This window comes from Eretmochelys imbricata, chromosome 8 (genome assembly GCF_965152235.1).
Source record: "Eretmochelys imbricata isolate rEreImb1 chromosome 8, rEreImb1.hap1, whole genome shotgun sequence".
Taxonomy (NCBI): domain Eukaryota; kingdom Metazoa; phylum Chordata; order Testudines; family Cheloniidae; genus Eretmochelys; species Eretmochelys imbricata.
Genome location: NC_135579.1, coordinates 29699903 through 29720650, shown reverse-complemented (window position 1 = coordinate 29720650; position 20748 = coordinate 29699903). Strand labels below are relative to the sequence as shown.

Genomic DNA, 20748 nt, shown 5'->3' with positions numbered 1-20748 from the left:
CAAATGAAATTAAATCCTTGGTCCGAAATTAAATCCTAAAGGTCACTAGCCCATAATATCAAGTTAGGCAGCCTTTTATTTAGAAATTAAACCACTAAAACGAGCTTGCTGATTTTGAAAAGGGTAAAACTTCTGTGCCTATCATTTTTTTTCCTGATTAACTTCAGTAATTAACTATGTAATTCCATATATAGGATGGAACAGTCTATAGTATTAGCAGAGTGCTAGATGTACCTGTATTTTATACTGTCTCACACCACAGCAACTCTCTTGGTTTCCTAGCTGACGCTGCAGAGTGGATGCAAAACAGCAGCTGGAATCTCAGGAATAAGTGCTTGTGGGTAAGGGGAAATGTCTATAGTATCACTTGATCGGTGGCTTCCCTTGTTCCAAGTGTGCCAATAGGGTCTGCAATGTGCGGTCATTTTTGAACATAGAATCTCAAATGTCACCCATGGCCAAGAGTGGTTTTTCTCCTTTAAAATGTTCCTAAATTGCCATCCTTTCTTCAAAACACTGACAACCCATGTCTTCATTACCTCTACCAAGCGTTACTGTAATGTACTTTATTTGGTGTTCACCAGATAGATATGTCTTTAGTGTGTTTTGGAACCTAGCAGCCTGAGTGCACCTGAGTTTTTCCTTTATTTCCTTAATCTGCACTATCTGGTCACTGAGTGCATTGCAGTGTTTATTCTAGTAATTAAAGCCTTAAAGAGCAGTTCTACTCTGAAAACAACTCAATCTATCATCAGTTTTGTGAGTTCTGTATTCACTGTGGCCCAGTGATCCCAAATCAAAATTGCTCAGTTGTCTTCAGTATGCCTAAAATGCTAAAAAAGTCCTTTCCTCCATAAGAATGACTAATGTGCTTTTGTACTCAAACTCTCTTCTCCAACCAACTTAAAAAAAATTATAAAACCCTTGGGGAAAGAATCAACCTAAAACCAAGAGAAAGCAATTGAAATAGTTAAAAATTTAACTCCTAACACAAGCAGTATTTTTACCCTGAAACAGGAGAAGTTCCAGAGACTCCATAAATTCCACTAGGGACTGTGCTGTTATAGATTTTATGTGGAAAGTGCTTACATACTACAGTGATGACTAGCAGGATAAAAACCTAAAAGAGAATTTAACCCAGCAATTAGCACTGGATAAACAATTCTGTTGATGTATGACCCAGAATAGAATCCTTTCCCATAACTATGTTAACTCTGCATGACCAACAGGTATAACACCATTATAAACTTTGCCCATTAATGTAAATAGCAAAAAGAAAAGGAGTACTTGTGGCACCTTAGAGACTAACCAATTTATTTGAGCATAAGCTTTCGTGAGCTACAGCTCACTTCATCGGATGCATACTATGGAAAGTTTAGAAGATCTTATTATATACACACAAAGCATGAAAAAATACCTCCTCCCACCCCACTCTCCTGCTGGTAATAGCTTATCTAAAGTGATCACTCTCCTTACTGTAAGGAGAGTGGTCACTTTGGATAAGCTATTACCAGCAGGAGAGTGAGTTTGTGGGGGGGGGGGGTGAGAAAACCTGGATTTGTGCTGGAAATGGCCCACCTTGATTATCATACACATATGTAAGGAGAGTGATCACTTTAGATAAGCTGTTACCAACAGGAGAGTGGGGTGGGAGGAGGTATTTTTTCATGCTTTGTGTGTATATAATAAGATCTTCTAAACTTTCCACAGTATGCATCCGATGAAGTGAGCTGTAGCTCACGAAAGCTTATGCTCAAATAAATTGGTTAGTCTCTAAGGTGCCACAAGTACTCCTTTTCTTTTTGCAAATACAGACTAACACGGCTGTTACTCTGAAACCTGTCATAATGTAAATAGATAAGACTCTGAGCAGTAGCCCTCTAAAAATGGCACCTTTATACCTTAATAGCTCTACACTCTGTGTGTTCAGAGACACATTTTGATATAGGCCAAGTCTTCCAAGAGACTCCTTTTTTTCTTCCTCTCCCAAAATGTGGGTGCAGGTTTAAACTTTACCAGCAGGTACAAAGTTAGAGAGCAAAGTCTTTAATGATGACCAGGCTTTGTATGTGTTCCCCTTTGTTTCATGCTTGTGCACATTAGTGCTTGCAGACATGCCTCAAGACCCATTTCCTTTTCAGCTGTCCATGCATTTTTGGTGGATTTTATTGCATGGTAGCAACAGGATGTTAGGGGTTATCACTACTACGTAAAAACAGCCAAATTAACCAGAGCTCTGTAGATGCAGAACATTGATCCTGGTTGTCTTTGTGCATTGTGCCTGACAATTGCACCCCAGCACAAGTGCTGGTGGAGGCCACCTGTGAACAGAAATGAGATATAGAGCCCTCGGCTTAGTACACAGCAATGGTACACAGCAGTGGGAATTAGTGGTATCAAGCCCTTCTCTCATATGCACAAGTACAAAGCTTTAAAAAAAAAAAAAAAAAAAGGACAGGGTATACGCAGAGAATGGACATGTCTGTGGAGTCATGGCCTGAACTGATCTTTATAGTAATGAAGCCCTCAGTCATGCCTCACTCCTGCAACTGCGAGACAGGAGTAAGCTGGCAGCTACACAGTGGACGCTCATTAATTCAGGGCTGGGTTCCACTGCGCTCCCTATTCCCTTCATTTTTAACCTTACGTGTAACGCTATGCACCAGGGTTGTGCTGGACAAAACACTTGTTGTAATACTGGATGGTAAAGTGACTCTTACCATTAACAATAACAAAGGAAATCCCCTCTCAAGCTACGGGAGGTACATTTATGCACCCCATTTCCACAGTATCTGAGCACCTCACAATCTTTGCGTATTTATGCCCATTTGAACTCCCATAGTTCTGTGTGGTAGCCTAACCTATTTGTATGGAGAAGCAATGGCAGCCGCTTTCTCCTCTAGAGATGGCACATGCGGGCAGTTTTCACTTTGGAGCCTTTGTCTGTTCTGTCAGTAAGCCATGTATTTAAATGAGCCCAAAGGATTCATTGACCCCTGGATTTGGGAATCAAATGTGTCCAATTTTTAAGAAGTCTCTCAGTACAAATTTACATGATAGCTCATCATGGATACAACAAAGCCAGTACAGGGTCTATCTAATAAAGTTGTGCTGCATGCATGTTTGAAAAAGACCCCAATTATTATACTCCCATTCTGAAGTGGATGCATGGGGGAATGGATCTTACACTTTCTAGAGCTGTCCCAGATATTTATAAGTGGAGGTGGGGAAAGTAAGTGAGAGCCAATATAGGCACAGGAAAGTGGATGGTGATTTTTCTGAGGTCGGCCACTTGTCAGTGTCAGAGCTGGAAACAGAACTCTTAACCTGCAACCTCATGTTCTAGTCACAAGGCCACATTCTCTCCTGGAAAGTAGGTTTCAGACTTTTAAATCCAATTCACAGTTTGTTTGTTTGTTTTGTTTGTTGTTTTTTTCAAAAGAAAGAAGGGTACTGGATAGTTTGGACTCAAGGATTTTTAAGTCCAGGTTGGATATATAATGGCAAAGGTGGTGAGTAGAACTGGTATGGAATTTTTTGGCTAAATGGTTTTTAGTCAGAAAATGCTGACTTGTCAAATCAAAACTTTTTGCAAGAAGGGATTGGCTTGATGAAACTTTCACTGAGAGAGGTTTCCTCAGGTCCAGGATGGAATTTCTGGTCACGACAAGAAACAAAGGCCCTAGGATAGCCTGGTGGCTAAGGCATTCATCTGGGATGTAGAAAATCTGGGTTCCAAGTCTTTGCTACAAATGAAGAAGAACTGGGATTTGAACTGGGTCAGTCGCATCGCAGATGAGTACACTAACCCACCAGGCTATTGGCTCATATGGCCATGTGTCTCTCTCGCTCTAATTTTTTGTGAAGTTTCTGAAGGTCCCGGTTTCCTCCCACTGTGAAACAGGGAAGATTTTCTGAAATTTCAAATATATTTGTGGGATGAGAAAATTATTTCCTGTTCGGCTCTAGTGGTGGATAAGCCTACCCTTTGGTTTTCTGTGTCTCTGAACTAGCCTGAATTATGTTCTCGGTGTCTCTGAAACTTCCTTTGCTCTGAGTGGCTTAGAATTTGGATGATAGGACCCTGAGCCCCTCATGTCTAGGTAATACAGGATCAAATCTAGCTGCAGCTGGTAGTGACCAAAAGTTATTAATTGGGCTATGTCAAGGCATTGGAGGGCTGACTCTAGAAGACAGATATTCATGTCTCTGAACTGCCTGTGCCCCACCAGCAGTCCCAGCAGAAAGACCAATGGGCATGGAGCCTGGAGGAGAGGCTGTATGGAAGGGTCAAAGTGCACCAGTAGGGCTGCATGAGGAAACCTATATTACTGCCACTTGTAGTATGACCTGCTCACCAGATAGAGATTAGCCCAGCATTATTTGCCCCCAACAAATTTACTTAAAAGAAAAGTCATGTACCTCTGTAAAACAAATCCAGAGTAACAGATGGAAAATAGGATAGAGCTGGAAGGTTGCCAAGACTGATCTAATATTATTTCAAAGCACTTGTTTCAAGTATGATTTGGGATGGAATCTCAGCGTTCCTGAAGGACACGGCTTTTAATGTTTGAAATAGTAGAAGTCTGCTGTGAAGTCAAAGTTTTTTCAGATGTTTATTCCAGATGGAAACATACCATTTTCACTATGAATTTACATTGTCACCTCTGAAAATGGTAACCTGTTTTTTGTCCAAATTATAAGACGAGAATAGTTAAAGTTTTGCTGCTTTTTTTTCTCGCCATTTTGCCATCAGGGAGAATCTTTTTAGGCAGCTTGAATGTGAAAAGCCCCTTATTTCCAAGGTCTAGGATTCTGGTAGATCTTTCAAAATTTCAGTCAGGCTTCAGGGTCACCTTCACGTAATGGCAGATATTTGTAAAGGGCAGTTGTTGTCAGTTACCCATCTCTTTTTTTTATAGTCTAATGGGGAGGAAATGGGTTCAAGAAGACAAATAAGGGAACCGATCTTCGTGAGACGTCTACTTTGACTATGATCCCAGTGGGATTACAGAACAGTCTAGTCTCCATTTACTGTTGTAAGCTTGGTCTTTCCTCTCCTCTACTGTTTGGCTTAGCTTATACTATTTAATATTGAATTTTAAGATCTTCAGGGCAGGGGATATATTTTTGTCTATTCTGTGAAACACCTAGCATGTTTTTGGACACTTAAAAACTAGTCATATGCACTGCTGGTGAACGGAGTAGAGTTCAACAACCCAGGTGGTTGAAGTTCCATTTCTACGGTAGTGACTGTGTTGACAGTGAAAGGTGCAAGCTTTGACACAGTGTCAAGTAATATGCCTTATTTCTGATCTGATTGGTGTGCCCTATTTGTAGGGTGAGATGGTAAGGCCTTCTCCAGTCTCTGGCCAGCCTACTGAGTGTGTTTGGTTTTTGCAACATGGGTATATGTCCTCCAGGAAGTGGATTACAAACATTCTTTTACATGGTTGACCAAACAGCCTTCAGATAGTAATGAAACCTAATCACTACAAGTGCGGATTGGATTATAAGTGGTGAACTACAGGTCAAAGGTGTTGTATGAATTACCAGTCAGAGAACAAAACAGCAAATATGCATCACTCCATAGTCACCACCAGGGAAAGGGAGTCACTGGGAGCAACAGGAGAAGTAACATAATGTAGGGATTCAAAACAGACACAAAAGAGATACTGAGTTATCTTTCATCAGACAACAGTTCAGCCCCAAATTAAATTCATATGTCATAATATCCATACTAGGCTGGCTTTGACACTGAACATAAACTCTTGTCTTCACAGCATGGATGAAAGTACAAAGCACAAGAAACTTTTGGAAATCCACACACCCCCCCTCCCAAAAAAAAAAGTATATATATTTTCGTGATTTTTTTCCATCTTATAGTTGGCATTCTTTCTCCTCCTTGCTGACTACAGAACGCACAAGAGGTGATGGGTCACATGCTATATGGCCCAGTATCTGACAGTTGTTCAGGAGACATAAACCAGCTTACCACAGTTTACCACATGAAACCCATCTCCAGTCTACAAAGTTCCTTTCATTCAGGGACAAGTTCTGCAAAGAGCAAGCCCCACAGTGTTTGTTTGCATCTAAGGCCAGAATTGTACTGCTGCCATGTGTTCCATTAACTTTTATCCTAATCAAACTGTCCATTCTTCAGAAAAGCATGGTCCAGGCACAAGTCCAATGCCTTCTTGTTTGCTTGTTTTCCCTCATTTAGGCACAGATTCGGAATCCCTTACTTGTGTTGAATAGCAATGGGACCATTTCTGCAATAAGGTGCTTCTCAATATGAGTACTGGTGTCAGAGTCTGGCCTTTAGACAGTATGCTTTTTGGAGAACAGAAATGTGTTTTATGCATGGCCCTATACTTCAGAGCCTTATTACAAAGAATAGTGCTTACTATTATGAGCAATAACTCTGAAGTCAAGAGGATTATTCAGAGTAGCATGCACTGAGCCTCATAGTAAATGTTTGCAGGGTTGAGCCCTAAGGTTCTGAAGAACTTAAGACATGATTTTCATAAATAAGAGTAGCCTATTTTAATAAATCTCTAACAGCATTTTATCAAATGGAAGTTTTCAATCCATTTGGCTTCTTTACAAATATAGCACATTCAGCCCAGGTTTCATTTCAGGTTTAAACCATTTTGTAGTTTAATTACGTTGTAAATTTACATTCATCGTTCCCTTCACATCTGATTTTGTTTCTCTACTTCATTATTGCTTACACATTTAAAGCCAGCTTGGTGTTTGATGCTGTACAATAGACCCAAGTAAAGACGGTCCATATCTCAGGGTTATGTGTGCTGCTCCCTGTGATTACATAAGGCTTGCAGGAGCTGAGCACTCTGGTCCCAGTCCAACAAAACCACTTAAGAAGGTGTTTAACTGTATGCACAAGTAGTGTGCCAGAATGCTCTGCACCTTGCAGGATCAAGCCCATTAAGAGCCTGATTCAGACCAGGTGTAACGGTGCAGTTCCTTTGACTTTGGTCTCACGTGCTTACCTCAGTTCTGTCTCCTATCTTGGTATGATTGTGTTTGTGATAAATGGTGTGAAAGGGGAGCTGTTTGTACGTTATGATTTCAAACTGCTGTTTGCCCTCTGTTACAGACTGAAAACCTTGCTGGATAATTTCTGCAAAGCACATAGTCTTCATTAAGCCTCTCTTTCTCTTGTGCTGACAAATGTTTGGAACAAGACAGTAATCTTTTTCCTATTACCTTTGCTTTCCCCCACCAGAAACCTGAATAACAATAAGATCAAGGAGATCCGAGAAGGTGCCTTTGATGGGGCAACAGGAGTGCAGGAACTGATGCTGACGGGGAATCAGCTGGAATCTGTGCAAGGGCGAATGTTTAGAGGCCTCACAGGACTCAAGACAATGTAAGTGTGAAATCTATGTCCGACTGCTGAAAAGTATGGCTGCTTGTTTGGAAGAGCTTGGTTACAGCCATACCTAATTACACCACAGTTATTAGACAGTAAATTCTTTGGGGGAGGGAATGTATCTTACTGTGTTCACAAAGCACTGTGTATTTTTATGGTACTCTGTTTCTTTATAAACTGATTTTCAAGGATTAGTAAATTGACAGTGAAACTGTTGAGCCAAAGCTCAGTGAATTTAATCATTTAGCTGTTTTAGTTAGTTAGTTAGTTAAAATTAATTAAGATCCTTTCTAAAATTCTACTTTTTAAAATTCACTTTGGTATAATTCACTGTGACATTATCTGTGATTATGTCAGAGACATATGGTGATCATAAAATGCAATATGGTCTCATGGTGAAGACACTGTTCTAGAGTCCAGTATATTAAGGGTTAAATTCCCAGCTCCGCCACAGACTTCCCATGTGGCCTTGTGCAAGCCACTTAATATCTCTGTTTTTTAAGTTTCCAATCTCTCATAAGTGTTAAGGATAAATTCTTTAATGCATGTGAGGTTCCTACAGTGATGGGGCCACATAAGTGCCTAGACCTATAGACAAACAGCAGACACTGGAAAATGGATCACAGTTTGCTTCTGCTCCATACACCGGAGATAAAAGTTCCAGTAAAATCAGAAAGAATGATGGCATGTAATTGACAACTTAACAAATATCCTGTTTGCACAATCTCTCTGTTCTAGGAGGACATAACATCTGAGCAATGTGACTTCCCCTGCGATTGGCTCCAAAATGTCAAGTGCAATTTTAAAAAAGCTCAGTTTAGACACAGCAACAAGTGTTTCTTACTTTGCAAAGTATTATAGTTCCAAACCCTTCACTCCTTACGCAAGCAAAACAACCCTGACGTGACTTGGAGGTTTGCCTGGGTGAGGACCTCACAACTTGGCCCGTAGAGACAAAAACTGGAGAACTTTTCCTTCACTGTTCCTTCAACTTTTGCTTTTCTTTGGCTTAGTCCATCTGCTGTGTGTGTTTTACGGAGAAACTTTTAAATACAGTTTGTGGATACTAAATTCACTTTTTATGCTATGAAAGCAGCCCATGGCAGGGCTCCCAAACAAAATAAGTATTTTTTCATAGAAAGATATTTAGCATTTGAGCTATGGTGCTGACCTGACCTGCATTTCCCCCAAGCTGCTAAAGCAGTCTAAATATACACAGCATGAAATGAAAATCTGTAAGTATAAGTTTTCCTTCAGAAAGGGCACCCAGTGTGTGGTATAGAATCCAGAGTTGGCTTCAGAGACATATATTTGGATCTATAAACCTGCATTCTTTGAGCATAAAAATTGTAGCCTTAAACCAAGAGGCCATGTTGGACAGAGGCGTGCATTGATTTTGAAAATCCTGTGTGCTTCTATAAATGTATTAAATAGTTATAGAGATGAACAGACATTTAAAAACCTTCCTAGCTATATGAAGTTACCCTCTAAAACTTATAGAATCCAAAAAACACGTCATTCTGACATATGACTTCAATATAATATATTTCCAGAACTGACCTAATCCAACCAGGTCTTAGACACCCCCTTCTCTTATAATAGCATGTTCCTTCTAGAGTTTGTGCCATAGATGGAACCGTTGCATGAAGGGACAAGTTCCTCCCAACTTTTTGGTGTCCTGTTAATATCTCTTGTCATGTGCTTTTTGGTCTCCCCATTTTTAACATGCTCTATTTAACCACTGTTTATGGCACTAGGACCCATCTATTTATATTATAGGTGACTGAGGTGATAACTGGATTTGGAAGTATATCCACTTAAAACCTAGTGTCAAGTCATGGCCTTTCACACCAACTGTCTGATTAGAATGGGAATATCTATACCTGTTTTGCTAAATCTAATCTCTCTCAGGCAATGGGAAAGTACCTCCTATCAATGTACTATCCAACTGCCTAGCTGGCTGGTATCAGTGGGGGATGTGAACACAGGGTATACTGAACTCAGTGCAGACTTCCTGGATTTCAGAGCAGAGAATTATATCCCCTTTAGTTTACATGCTTAGATTATGGAGTGGGAGCACATGTTCGCATGTATTTTGGGACTTTCTGGCGGTATGCTTTAGATACTGAATAATGTTTAATCTGAAGATGAATAGTGGCATTTATGTACCACGACATTCTTTTATATGAAATGTGACACATGCTTCATGAATAGCTCTAAAGTCTTTGTGGCTATGAAGCAAAATTAGATATTATAGTATTTCAATTCAATTAGGCTTTACCATCAAATTCATTGTTACCATAACAACTCACAGCAATGTATGTTCATCTGGTACAAGCGCTGAGCAAAGAGGCATTTTATGGGGTCATTACCTTTTTTTTCCTCTGGCGGCAATAGGAAAGTTAATGATGACAATAAGATTTCAGAGCTGGTTTTGGTTTGGAAACCCTTTCCTATACCATACGTAAGCTTCCACTGTTGCTGTCTCCCTTCATACTGCTTAAATACAATTTTTAAAAAACGATTTAGGATTGTCATTTTGTTAATGCAATGTAAGTATTGTTATGTTCAGAGGGTAGCCAGAGCCCTTATCAGGTGGCCTCAGAAATCCATTTTAGATTACTCCCATACTCAGTAAATGATTAGACTTTTAAAGATGACTGCATGTCTGATGCTAGCAAAGGTTTTTGGTCCCACTGTAATTTCAGCAGGAGAGTGCCCACCACTCTTTAATGCCATGTGTGAGCAAATATAATAATGGAGTTTGAGATTCATAATGATACACGTTTGAGGTGAGAAGGACCCTTTGTTAGCTATTTGTACTCTTGATAGTCAAAACAGAATGGGGTCTGATGCTCGTTTAGCGTCAGTCACTGTCCTGTCTGACAACAGATGGATGTTAGAAATGGTATTCATGGACCCCTGCCCTTAGATTAGGCTGCCACCACCACCACCACTGTCACTACAGTCTGAAAAAGTATTCTAATTCCATTTCTATATCTTTGCAGGATGCTGAGGAGCAACTTGATCAGCTGTGTGAACAATGACACCTTCACAGGACTAAGCTCAGTAAGGTTGCTTTCGCTGTATGACAATCGCATCACCACCATCACTCCTGGAGCTTTCAATACACTTGTCTCTTTGTCCACGATGTGAGTATTCCTTTTAGGTTTTTTTGATGGTGCCATTATCCAGGACTGCCTGGGCCAGGGCGGGAGGGAGGGGTCCATTGCAGCCTGGTACTCAGGTTTGGCCCGGCCACTGTGAACTCAAATCAGCACTAGGACTCCAGGCGCCAGGTCGCAACACCAGGAGCTGGGAGCTGAGCCCAGCTCCATGGGACAGGGGCCACCAATATGGGATGAGTGTGGAGTGGGCTCACTCTTCCCTCCACCCCACCGTTGGGGCTTTAGGTACAGGGTGGGGGGGCTTCAGTTTCAGATTTTGGCCCTGACCCCAAACACCTCTGTGTGGCCCTGCTATTGTCCCATACTTTAAGGGAATTTGTTAGTTGTGAAATCGAAGTGTTTGAGTGTTCAGATGTGGAGAACCCAAAACCATCTTCATTTTTTTTTAATTCACTGAAGTTGAAGTTTTGGAGAATTTAGAACCTCTTCGACTGCATTAGAATTTCCATGCTCAGTTTCAGTTTGAACAGACAGAGGGCAGAGAAAGGGCTTGGTTTTTTTTCAATTTAATCAAAAAACCTAAATGTCAAAAAGTTGTTCTATAAAATGAATATCTAAACCTAAAAGGAAAGGGAGCTCAGTTCCCATTGGAATTTGCAAATCCCAGCCTAAACATTTGCAAAAAGTTCCCAAGGTTTTTCTATAATATTTCTGACTTTTCTTCTTATATATTTTCTGGATTCCCTTTCTTAGTGTATCTATTTTCATACAAGTACACATTGTTAAATAGAGAGATAGAGTCTGGTCTGTGCTTCCAGCTGTGAATGGGAAACTGGCGCAACTGTTAATGGAAGTTGTCTACTTAATCCCATCCACTCTGCACTGAAAATGCACCCAACTATCCAAACAAAACAAACTCTTTGTTGCTATTGCATTTATTTATTTATTTATTTTGGTCTGGAAAGTAACCTCTGTGGTGTTTACTTGTTTTAAATAAGGAGTATATGTTTGTTTGTTGGGGAAGGGGTGTAGCAGAGCCAAGGTCTTGCAATGTTTTGTTGCTCCTTCCTTCATTTTTATCACCTCCTGATTTTGTCAATAGCTTTTCCCCAACCAGCCAGTTCATGCTGTGGCATCTCACCCTTTGGTAGGAGAGAGAGAGAGAGAGGTAAACAACTCTCTTAAAAGTCACCCTGCAGATTGAAGGACAAGGGCACTAACTGTACTGGAATTGATTTTCACTGGTCACCATCTTCATTGCTCATTCTTCTATATTGGTCAAACCATACATTCCAATATTTAGTACTCCACGTGTGCTTTCCTGTGCTGCCAGCATTCCCAGCTTTCTCTGCCTTTTTCCCTGCTTTTTGCAGTTGCCTCCATGCCTCCTTCAATGCATCCCCTATGCATGGAGTGATGATCTTGAACTAGTCCCCAAGAATCATGTCCTGTCTGCTTTTAAGTCTCTCTCAAAAACTCACCTCTGCTATGCTGTCTACAGTGAATCTATTCAATTTTTAACAGTTCCCTCTGTTTCCCTTTTCCTAATCTCTGTGTGCTTGTCTGCTATTACATGTTACCTCAGAGCAGGAAACCGTCTCTCATTTACTTACTGATGAATGTCAGGAAAGGAGCTAGCTCATCATATGCTCTAAAATAGAAGGTATGTCAACACAGCAGCTGGAAGAGTGTTTCCCAACACTGGTAGACAGACATGCTGTCTAGAGCAGAGCTAATGTGCTAAAAATAGCAGGATAGCCATAGTGGCGTCTCAGGCTAGCCGCCCAAATGCAATCCTTCGCAACCCGCTGGCTATATACTCAGGTGGCTAGCCCAGCTGCCACCTTGCCACGGTGGCCACGCTCCTATTTTTAACAGCCTAGGTCAAGCACAATTTCAAGTGCTGTGTAGACGTAAACAAATAATGCTGAAGTTTCCCTTTGTTTACACAGTTCACTGGGTTATTGGTTGCACAAACAAGGCTGGGAGTAATTTGTGATTGTGTCATGTTTTAATGGCTGGAACGAATTTTTCACTTTTGTGGGTATTTTTCAGCTGCACATAATGATTTTCACAGCCTCTGGCAGTGTGTTAAAGGTGATAACAATTGACAGAGCTGCTTTGGCACAAAAATGCCTTTTAATAGTCACTTTGACCGTGGAAGATGGACACTGTGTTCCTATCCATGTCTGAATTAGGAAGTTCACTCAGACAGATTTTCACATAGGGCTTGATCCAATGCCCATTCGAGTCAATGGCAGGACTCCCATTGACCTCACTGGACTTTGGATTTGGGATCATATCGTCCAGATACATGCCGTGTCTACACGTACGGCAGTGCGTAGATTACAGGCACTTCATATATAGCTACATGCTGCAGTGAAGGCAGGCTGCATCCACTCTTGTCGCTGTGTTGTGTAGCTACCCGCAGCACTAAAAGGCTCTGGTCGGGGAACGCAGCTGGGAGCTACTGGGCGCAGCAGGGAAAGGCTCTGGCTGCGGGGAGGCTGCAGTGTGCTGCACTCGCTAAAAATAACGATGTAGACATGATAGGCACTGCTTGGCCATTGATCTAGGGTATTTACCCTAGGGTTCAGGGGTGCAGGGCACTCTGCTCTCCTCATCTAAATTGTACCTCACCGTCTACACTGCTATTTATCCCTATGTCAGCAGAGTGCACAGTGTCTGTACTTTACAAAGCACTACAAGTATAGTCGCGCCTTACGTGGAAAATGAGGAACTGTTGTTTTCCCAACCTGTGTTTCATAACAGCATTCCATTATGGGTGGCTGTGCTTGCATCCTGATGCTACTAGATTAAATATTACTTTCATGACTTAGAGAGTTCAGGTCATTGACTGTCCTATTCACCCCAAATTGTGAGGATTAATCAGTGTTTAGGTTTCACTTTTTTGCCATTTATTAATACAAAACTATGAACCGCTCCATTTTATATTCATTTTTATAATAACCACTTTCAAACTAACATTTCTTTCCATTTTTTTATTTGGGAAATTATATTTCACCTCATTCACCAGATTAAAAACAGCTTTGTTTACTTTTTGCTTACAGCCATTATCCTTAACATTATCAGAAAGTATACAGTTCTGAAAATAGCACTCAAAGGAATGGTTTCCAGCAGAGGGAGCGCATACATTTATTTTTTGTGTCATTGCAAAAACATAGCTGTTTTTATGATTTCTTACAACCAGTGGGATAAATTAAATAGATATTTAAGTTCCCACTTTTTAGGTGTGCATGCTGTTTTGCAGGCCCAGTCCTAATGCATGTATTCTAATACCTAGGCAAGCAGGTTTATCCACAGTGGGTTTTGCATGAACTAAACTTGCTAAGAGGGCACACTTACACAATATTAAAATATCAGCCTAGATTTTAGAGTGTGTTTCCAAGCTGATTATAACAGTATCAAGACAGGCTGCAATTTAGAACTTTTCCTTTTAAATATTTCAGCTTCCATAGCTCTTTGCAAATGTTAATAAAGACATTTTTGCTTGATTTGCTTGATTTGACTGGCTGATTCTTTATTTCAAGGGCTCTGTCCACACCTGCTATAAAAAATATTCTTGTATCTTTGACTGAAACCTTTTAATAAGCCACCTTTGCTAAAAGTCTGATTGCCCTATTTCAATGTGAGTGGGTATATTACTATCATTAGGTATAGAAAATCTGATTATTTAATTTTATAGGATTTCAACTGTCAAACATTACTGTTTGTGATCTGAAAATGCCCACTTTAATAGCCTCAGTCAAACTCCATCCTAACACTGTTGCAATTTATTGTCCCTTCCAGGCTTTCAAATTGCTTATCATCAAAAATAATTTTGCATAGTGAAGGTTTTGTTCCATGTGATACTTAGATATCATTGACCTAATGGTCCTGCCAAGTGGCATCATCATGTTTCCATGGAAACATCTTGAGCTGTTTTGGTACCAAAATATATCTGTATCTAGTTTTCTAATATAATTATATAATGTATCTCAAAAGTAATTAGTGCAAGTATCAGTATATTTGAAAAAATATTAAGTTTAATTGATTGATTGATATTTATTGTACCATTCCATATGAATAAACCATGCTTCCTCAGATAGTAACATTCAGAAAAGATTTGATCATTGTTCCCACGATTGACTATGCAATAACATGCATTATCAATTTTCCTCCATAAATAAAAGTTGCACTTGAATATTTTAATTACAGCTACAAAATTTGGACTGGAACCAGATTATTGGATTTTGCCAGTTTTCTTGGGTGTTTGGATCCAGGGTTTTGGAACAGATCCATCTCAGATTTACAATAAATGGGAAAATCTGAAGCCGGGGGTTACAATGCAATCATGCAATCACATAAAAGAGACGCCGCCTTGTTATTCAGTTTCCAGCCCTTTGAATATGGTGCCAAGATAGTTTATAACAGTGTTTATTTTTACAAATAAAATTAATTAAATGAAATCATCAAGAGGTGCTTAGATTACTGTGACGTGTGAATGTATGTTCTCCATACCAGAAACTATATGAAGGGTGAAATTCACCCCTGAGCAGAGAGACTGCTCAAGGCTGTTGCGTCACTTAAGCCCTGTATGTGGTAGTGAAGTGCCAAGAGGCCACGTACTGTCTATAAATACAGGTAAATTTCATGCTGAGAAAACTTAACTGTGCAATGCTGGGTCAGGCAATGCCGGAGTTGGGCTGCCTTTTGCTTTCCCCTGCTATGTAATTCCTAAAACGCCCAAGAGGGGAACTTCCTCCTGTACACCTTATCCTTGATCCCGCAAGCTGATCTGCATGGTTGGACCTCCACACTCATGTGGAGCATCTTTAACTTCAGTGAGCTCCAGAGGGGATCAAAGGGGTCCCTGAGCTTGGATCACCTTGCAGAAATTGAAGAATGTCCTCAGCCCCAGCTCCCTTTCAGCACACTTTGCTCAGTCCCACCATATCCTGCCAAATGTGTAGGGAAAACTTAAAGCCCTTCCTCAACCCATTATTTTTCTCTAGACACTAATGTACCCACGGAAGCTGACAAATCATAGAATGATAGAAATGTAGGGATGGAAGGAACCTTGAAGTCATGAAGTGCGGCCCCCTGCTCTGTGGCAGGACCAAGTAAACCTAGACCATTCCTGACAGGGGTTTGTCCAACTTGTTTTTTAAATGTATCCAATGATGGGGACTCCACAACCTCCCTTGGAAGCCTGTTCCAGAACTTAAACACCCTTATAGTGAGAAAGTTTTTCCTAATATCTAACCTACATCTCCCTTGTTGCAGATTAAGCCCATTACTTCTTGTCCTACCTTCAGTGGAAAAGGAGAACAATTCATCACTGTCCTTTTATAACAGCCCTTAACATATTGGAAGACTGTTATCAGGTTGCCCCTCAGTTTTTTTTTCTCAAGACTAAACTTGCCCAGTATTTTCAACCTTTCCTGATAGGTCAGGTTTTCTAAACCTTTTATCATTTTTTCCCCTCTCCTCTGGATTCTTTCCATTGTGTCCACATCCTTCTTAAATTGTGGTGCCCAGAACTGGATACATGTCTCCAGCTGGGGCCACACCAGTGCTGAGTAAAGCGGGACAGTTACCTCCCGTGTCTTACATACAACACTTCTGTTAATGTACCCCAGAATCGTATTCACTTTCTTTGCAGCTAGGTCCCATTGATGACTCATATTCAGTTTGTGTTCTTCTGTAACCCCAGATCCTTTTCAGCAGTACTACCACCTAGCCAGTTATTCCCTATTTTGTAGCTGTGCATTTGATTTTCCCTTCCTAGGTGAAGTACTTTGCACTTGTCTTTAATGGATTTTATCTTGTTGAATTCAGACCAATTCTCCAGTTTGTCAAGGTCATTTTGAATTTTAAACCTGTCCTCCAAGGAGCTTGCAACCCCTCCCAGCTTGGTGCCATCTGCAGATTTTAAAAGCATACTCTTTATTCCATTATCCAAGTCATTAATGAAAATATCGAATAGTACCAAACCCAGGACTGACCCCTGAAGAACCCCACTAGATATACCCTCACAATTTGACAGCAACTCGAGATAACCACTCTTTTTGAGAATGGTCTTTCAACCATTTGTACATGCACCTTGTAGTAGTTTTATCTCAGCCACATTTCCACAGTTTACTTATGAGAGTATCATGCAGATGTGCTGATCTTCAGCTCTAGGGGCCTCCTAATTCATAAATAAAAGGTCAAAATAGAGAAAACATAAAATGTAGGACCTTCCCCCCCACCCCTGCAAAATGTACTTTGAACACACAACATCTGATTTTTTTTTAAAGGCACTTCTCCTCCTGAAGGGCTTATTGTCATGCCATTTTCCAGCTATCTACCACAGCCATTCCAGGTTTAAAAAAGGAATCTTTCTATGATAGGAGTGGGCATTTATTCTCCATGTGGATAAAATTGGCTAACCCATTTTTGCTCCAGCTTCTATCTTTTAAATAATATAATATAATATAATTAATAAAAACCTGTCCTTTTGGTGGAGACCAAGTGTGAAAAATTTCATCCCCAAAGGGCAATATTGAGCTGAAAACAGAAAAGGAGTACTTGTGGCACCTTAGAGACTAACCAATTTATTTGATCATGAGCTTTTGTGAGCTAGCACAGATACTATTATGCAATCTTAACTGTTGCAATCCCTGCCCTCCTGCCATAATTAACTGGATTGTATATTAAGGATAATAATTATACTCTCATTGTGCTTACAATGCACCAGCTGTGCCATCTAGTCATGCCCAATATGTTCTGGCAATACCAGCACATGAAAAATATTGTGTTAAGAACTCACTTTGAGTCCTTGTCACTGAATTAACCTTAAAGTTATGCTTTGTAAAATCTGGTTGGCTGAAAGACAGTGTCCCCAAAAAACAGGAAAATCCTACTGCGGAAAACCACCAAGAGAGGAGTTTATGTTGACAAATGTGTATAAGATACTGAAGGGTAAATAGTACTATGTCAGAACAGTCCACACTAGGGGCATTACCCCTTCTGGTAAGCGCTCTTTGTTTTACTGTTAATCCAACTTTGATTCTTAAACAGTTACTCCGAAGCCGTGTGCCTCATTTTTTGTTTGATTTAGCTTTATTCGTCTTCATTTCTTTAAAGAGCACCCAGAAGAATGATGGCTATTTTTCTCATGATACAGAACAAACAACCCCTGAGTTGGATCATAGTGGAGGTCTAAGAATCGGAACTAGATGTGAATTAAAAAACAGCTGTTAAATTTCAACAATATGCATGAGCAGACTAAATGATCCCTTAGGGCCCAGTTCATGACACCCATACTAGCAGAACCTTACTACACAAGTAGTTCTACTGGAAACATTAGGACTGCTTGTGTACTAAAATACTGCTCCACATTAATAAAAATGACAGATTCAGAGCCTTGTAATTGAGTTATAATATTTTTTTCCATGTAGCAAAACTCTATGCTGAAGAGATCTTTGCCGTGGGTTCAGTGAGTTAAAGGTGTATATCGTATGAATCCTGAAATGTGAATGCGAATAAAAGAGTAAGGTTACTTTTTTATGTGTTCTCCTGTTTTGACCTTTTATTTATTAATTAGGAAGCCCATAGAGCCAGAAATCAGTACAGCTTCATGAGTCTGACAGTAAAGATGGTCTCGTTTGTGAGAAGTGGTGTTTAATAAGTTAGAACCTGGCGCTAGGAGAGGTCAGAAAACCTGGGTTCTCTTCCCTGATCATCGGCTGAATCACTGGGACCCAGGGTTACTCCACAAACTCTTCTTTGACATAGTTTATTCATCTGTAAAGTGGAGACAATAATCACCTTCATAAGAGGGTTTGGATTAAACTCATATTTATGAAGCTCTTGGAGGTGCCCAGAATAAAGATGCTGCAGATGTGTGAAATATTCTTTAAGTTCAATATAGCCTTTTCTTCAAGAAACTCATTGTATATACATATAATCTGCTCCAAATTGTGGAGTGTTTTGTTCTTGGGATTTATGTGTGAACTATGGCTCAAGTCTCTTACGGACAATATAGCAAATGGCCTGTGAAGCACTGTCTGCCCTGGCTTTGGCAGTTTAAACATTTGGCTCATGGAAACATTGTTTGTGCCAAAGTAAGTCCATTTTGAAAATATACAGGACATCCTGTCTGTGGTCCTATTATGGATGAAAGAAAATGGAAAACAATTTAGGATAAAAATAACTAGAAATACATTGATGTTTTCAGTGCCTGTCTTCACCTGAGAAAAGATGTTTGCTTATGACTTTTTGACTCTGAAAGCTGCTCCTTTCCTCCTCATTTTGAGTCCTCTTTATTGACAATGAAGTGGTTAGTGGAGTCATAGTGGAGACGAAGAAAGTTGGGGGGTTTTGGTAGTTGAACCACATCATGCTGAGTTTCTTTCTGCCTTTTTTACTCTAACTATAAATTTCAATAGTCTGTGCTAGGCCAACTTGTAATTACACACCCATTGCTCTGGGTTATTGCTAGCATTGGGGTGTTTTTGGCTAAAAATATTAGCCAATTTTCTAGGAGTGGCTGTAAACCATATTGTGGGTATGTGGTGTTGGCCCAGAACTATATAGTCTGGGCAGTGGTATGATTATTCATTTTCCTCACAGTTCACTCAGATGTTTTTTATAAGATTCCATAGCAATCTGAAGGACCAGTGACTGGAAGAAACCTTGATATAGCTTTATTTGACTGGGACATCAGATTTTAAAAAAAATTATGTAGGATATCAAATAGTTCCAAGGTCTCCATGTCACTGTTTCCAGCTAAATCTACACACTTGCTGCATGGACAAGAGATGCTGCATTCATTGGACCTTAAAATTCCTGCTGTCTTGCTGGAGATCTTCTGCCTTGCTGTAGATCTTCTGCCCAACATGTTCATTCATGTTCATTCTCCTTCCTTGGGGAGGTCTTTCACAAACTTGAAACCACTGCTGCTTTTCATACATCAGATAGAACATCACCCTCTTCCCTTAGTCTACTGTTGAGCTTAAAACAGCACAAACACAAATTATGGACATTTCAACTCATTAGCTGTGGTCTCAGGTAGGATTTATCTTCTTTCAAGACTCTCTCAGTTCTTTTTCCAGTTATCCTAGAACTATCCCGGTGAATGTGTTAAATATAACACCACTTTACATGTAGCAGCTTTCATTCAAAGGATCCAGAAATCTTTAAGAAATAATTAAAGAACTAAGGTTCTGTCTACAGTGACTTCAGCAATGGTATTAGAGATACAGATGTGTTTAAAAAGACAGCTGTTATCCACAGTTCCCCAGGAATCTTGCTTGGCAGCATGATTGTTGATATGTGGTGTACATAGGGATTTCTTTTTCTAAAAACTGTTAGCCCAAACTCTGATATACTTACCCCTCTTAGGCAGTCCATCCAGTGGTCTCTTTTCATGAATTGTTACAATGCTAGCATAGTCGCCTGTTGTGCTACAACAGTTGGACTGCATATGAAAGATATTTCAGAAGCAGTTACAAGATATGGTGTGTACCTCATAATAGCTGTGAGGCAGGTAAGTACAATACTATCACAGCCTTTTCTAGATAGGTACATTCACTCACATCAAGGGCTTATCTATACACAAAGGCTGTATCACTTTAACTATACTAGCTTACATAAAGTGCTACATACCCTTCTTCTCCAGTGTGGCCACAGTTATGCCAGTATAAATGTGCTTATTTCCTTAAGGGAAAGGGAATAAGTTATATCAGTGTAATACCAATATAACTGCATCCTCACAAGGAATTGTATCAGTCTAAAACACACACCCCTTACAGACAATTATGCTAGTACAAAATTTCTGTGTAGAACAAGCCTAAGTGAATTGGCCAGGCTCTCACTGACAATAAGGGGCAGAGCCTTGAATGGAATCCTTGAGCTGTGAATATATGGGCTTTCTATAGTCCAGGGGTCAGCAACCTTTCAGAAGTGGTGTGCCGAGTCTTCATTTATTCACTCTAATTTAAGGTTTCGCATGCCAGTAATACATTTTTTTAGAAGGTCTCTTTCTATAAGTCTTTAATATATAACTAAACTATTGTTGTATGTAAAGTAAATAAGGTTTTTAAAATGTTTGAGAATCTTCATTTAAAATTAAATTAAAATGCAGAGCCGCCCTGGACCGGGTGCCAGGACCCAGGCAGTGTGAATGCCAATGAAAATCAGCTCGCATGCTGCCTTTGGCACGCGTGCCATAGGTTG

General features: G+C 40.1%; 1 protein-coding gene across 1 annotated transcript in view; it reads left to right on the top strand.

The window, feature by feature from the left end:
- SLIT3 (slit guidance ligand 3) overlaps positions 1-20748 on the top strand; it is a 796928-nt gene that overhangs the window by 617932 nt on the left and 158248 nt on the right. Inside the window, exons 17-18 of the mRNA XM_077823869.1 lie at positions 7250-7393; positions 10405-10548. Coding sequence (XP_077679995.1) covers positions 7250-7393; positions 10405-10548 — 288 coding nt within the window. The remainder of the gene's footprint in view (positions 1-7249; positions 7394-10404; positions 10549-20748) is intronic.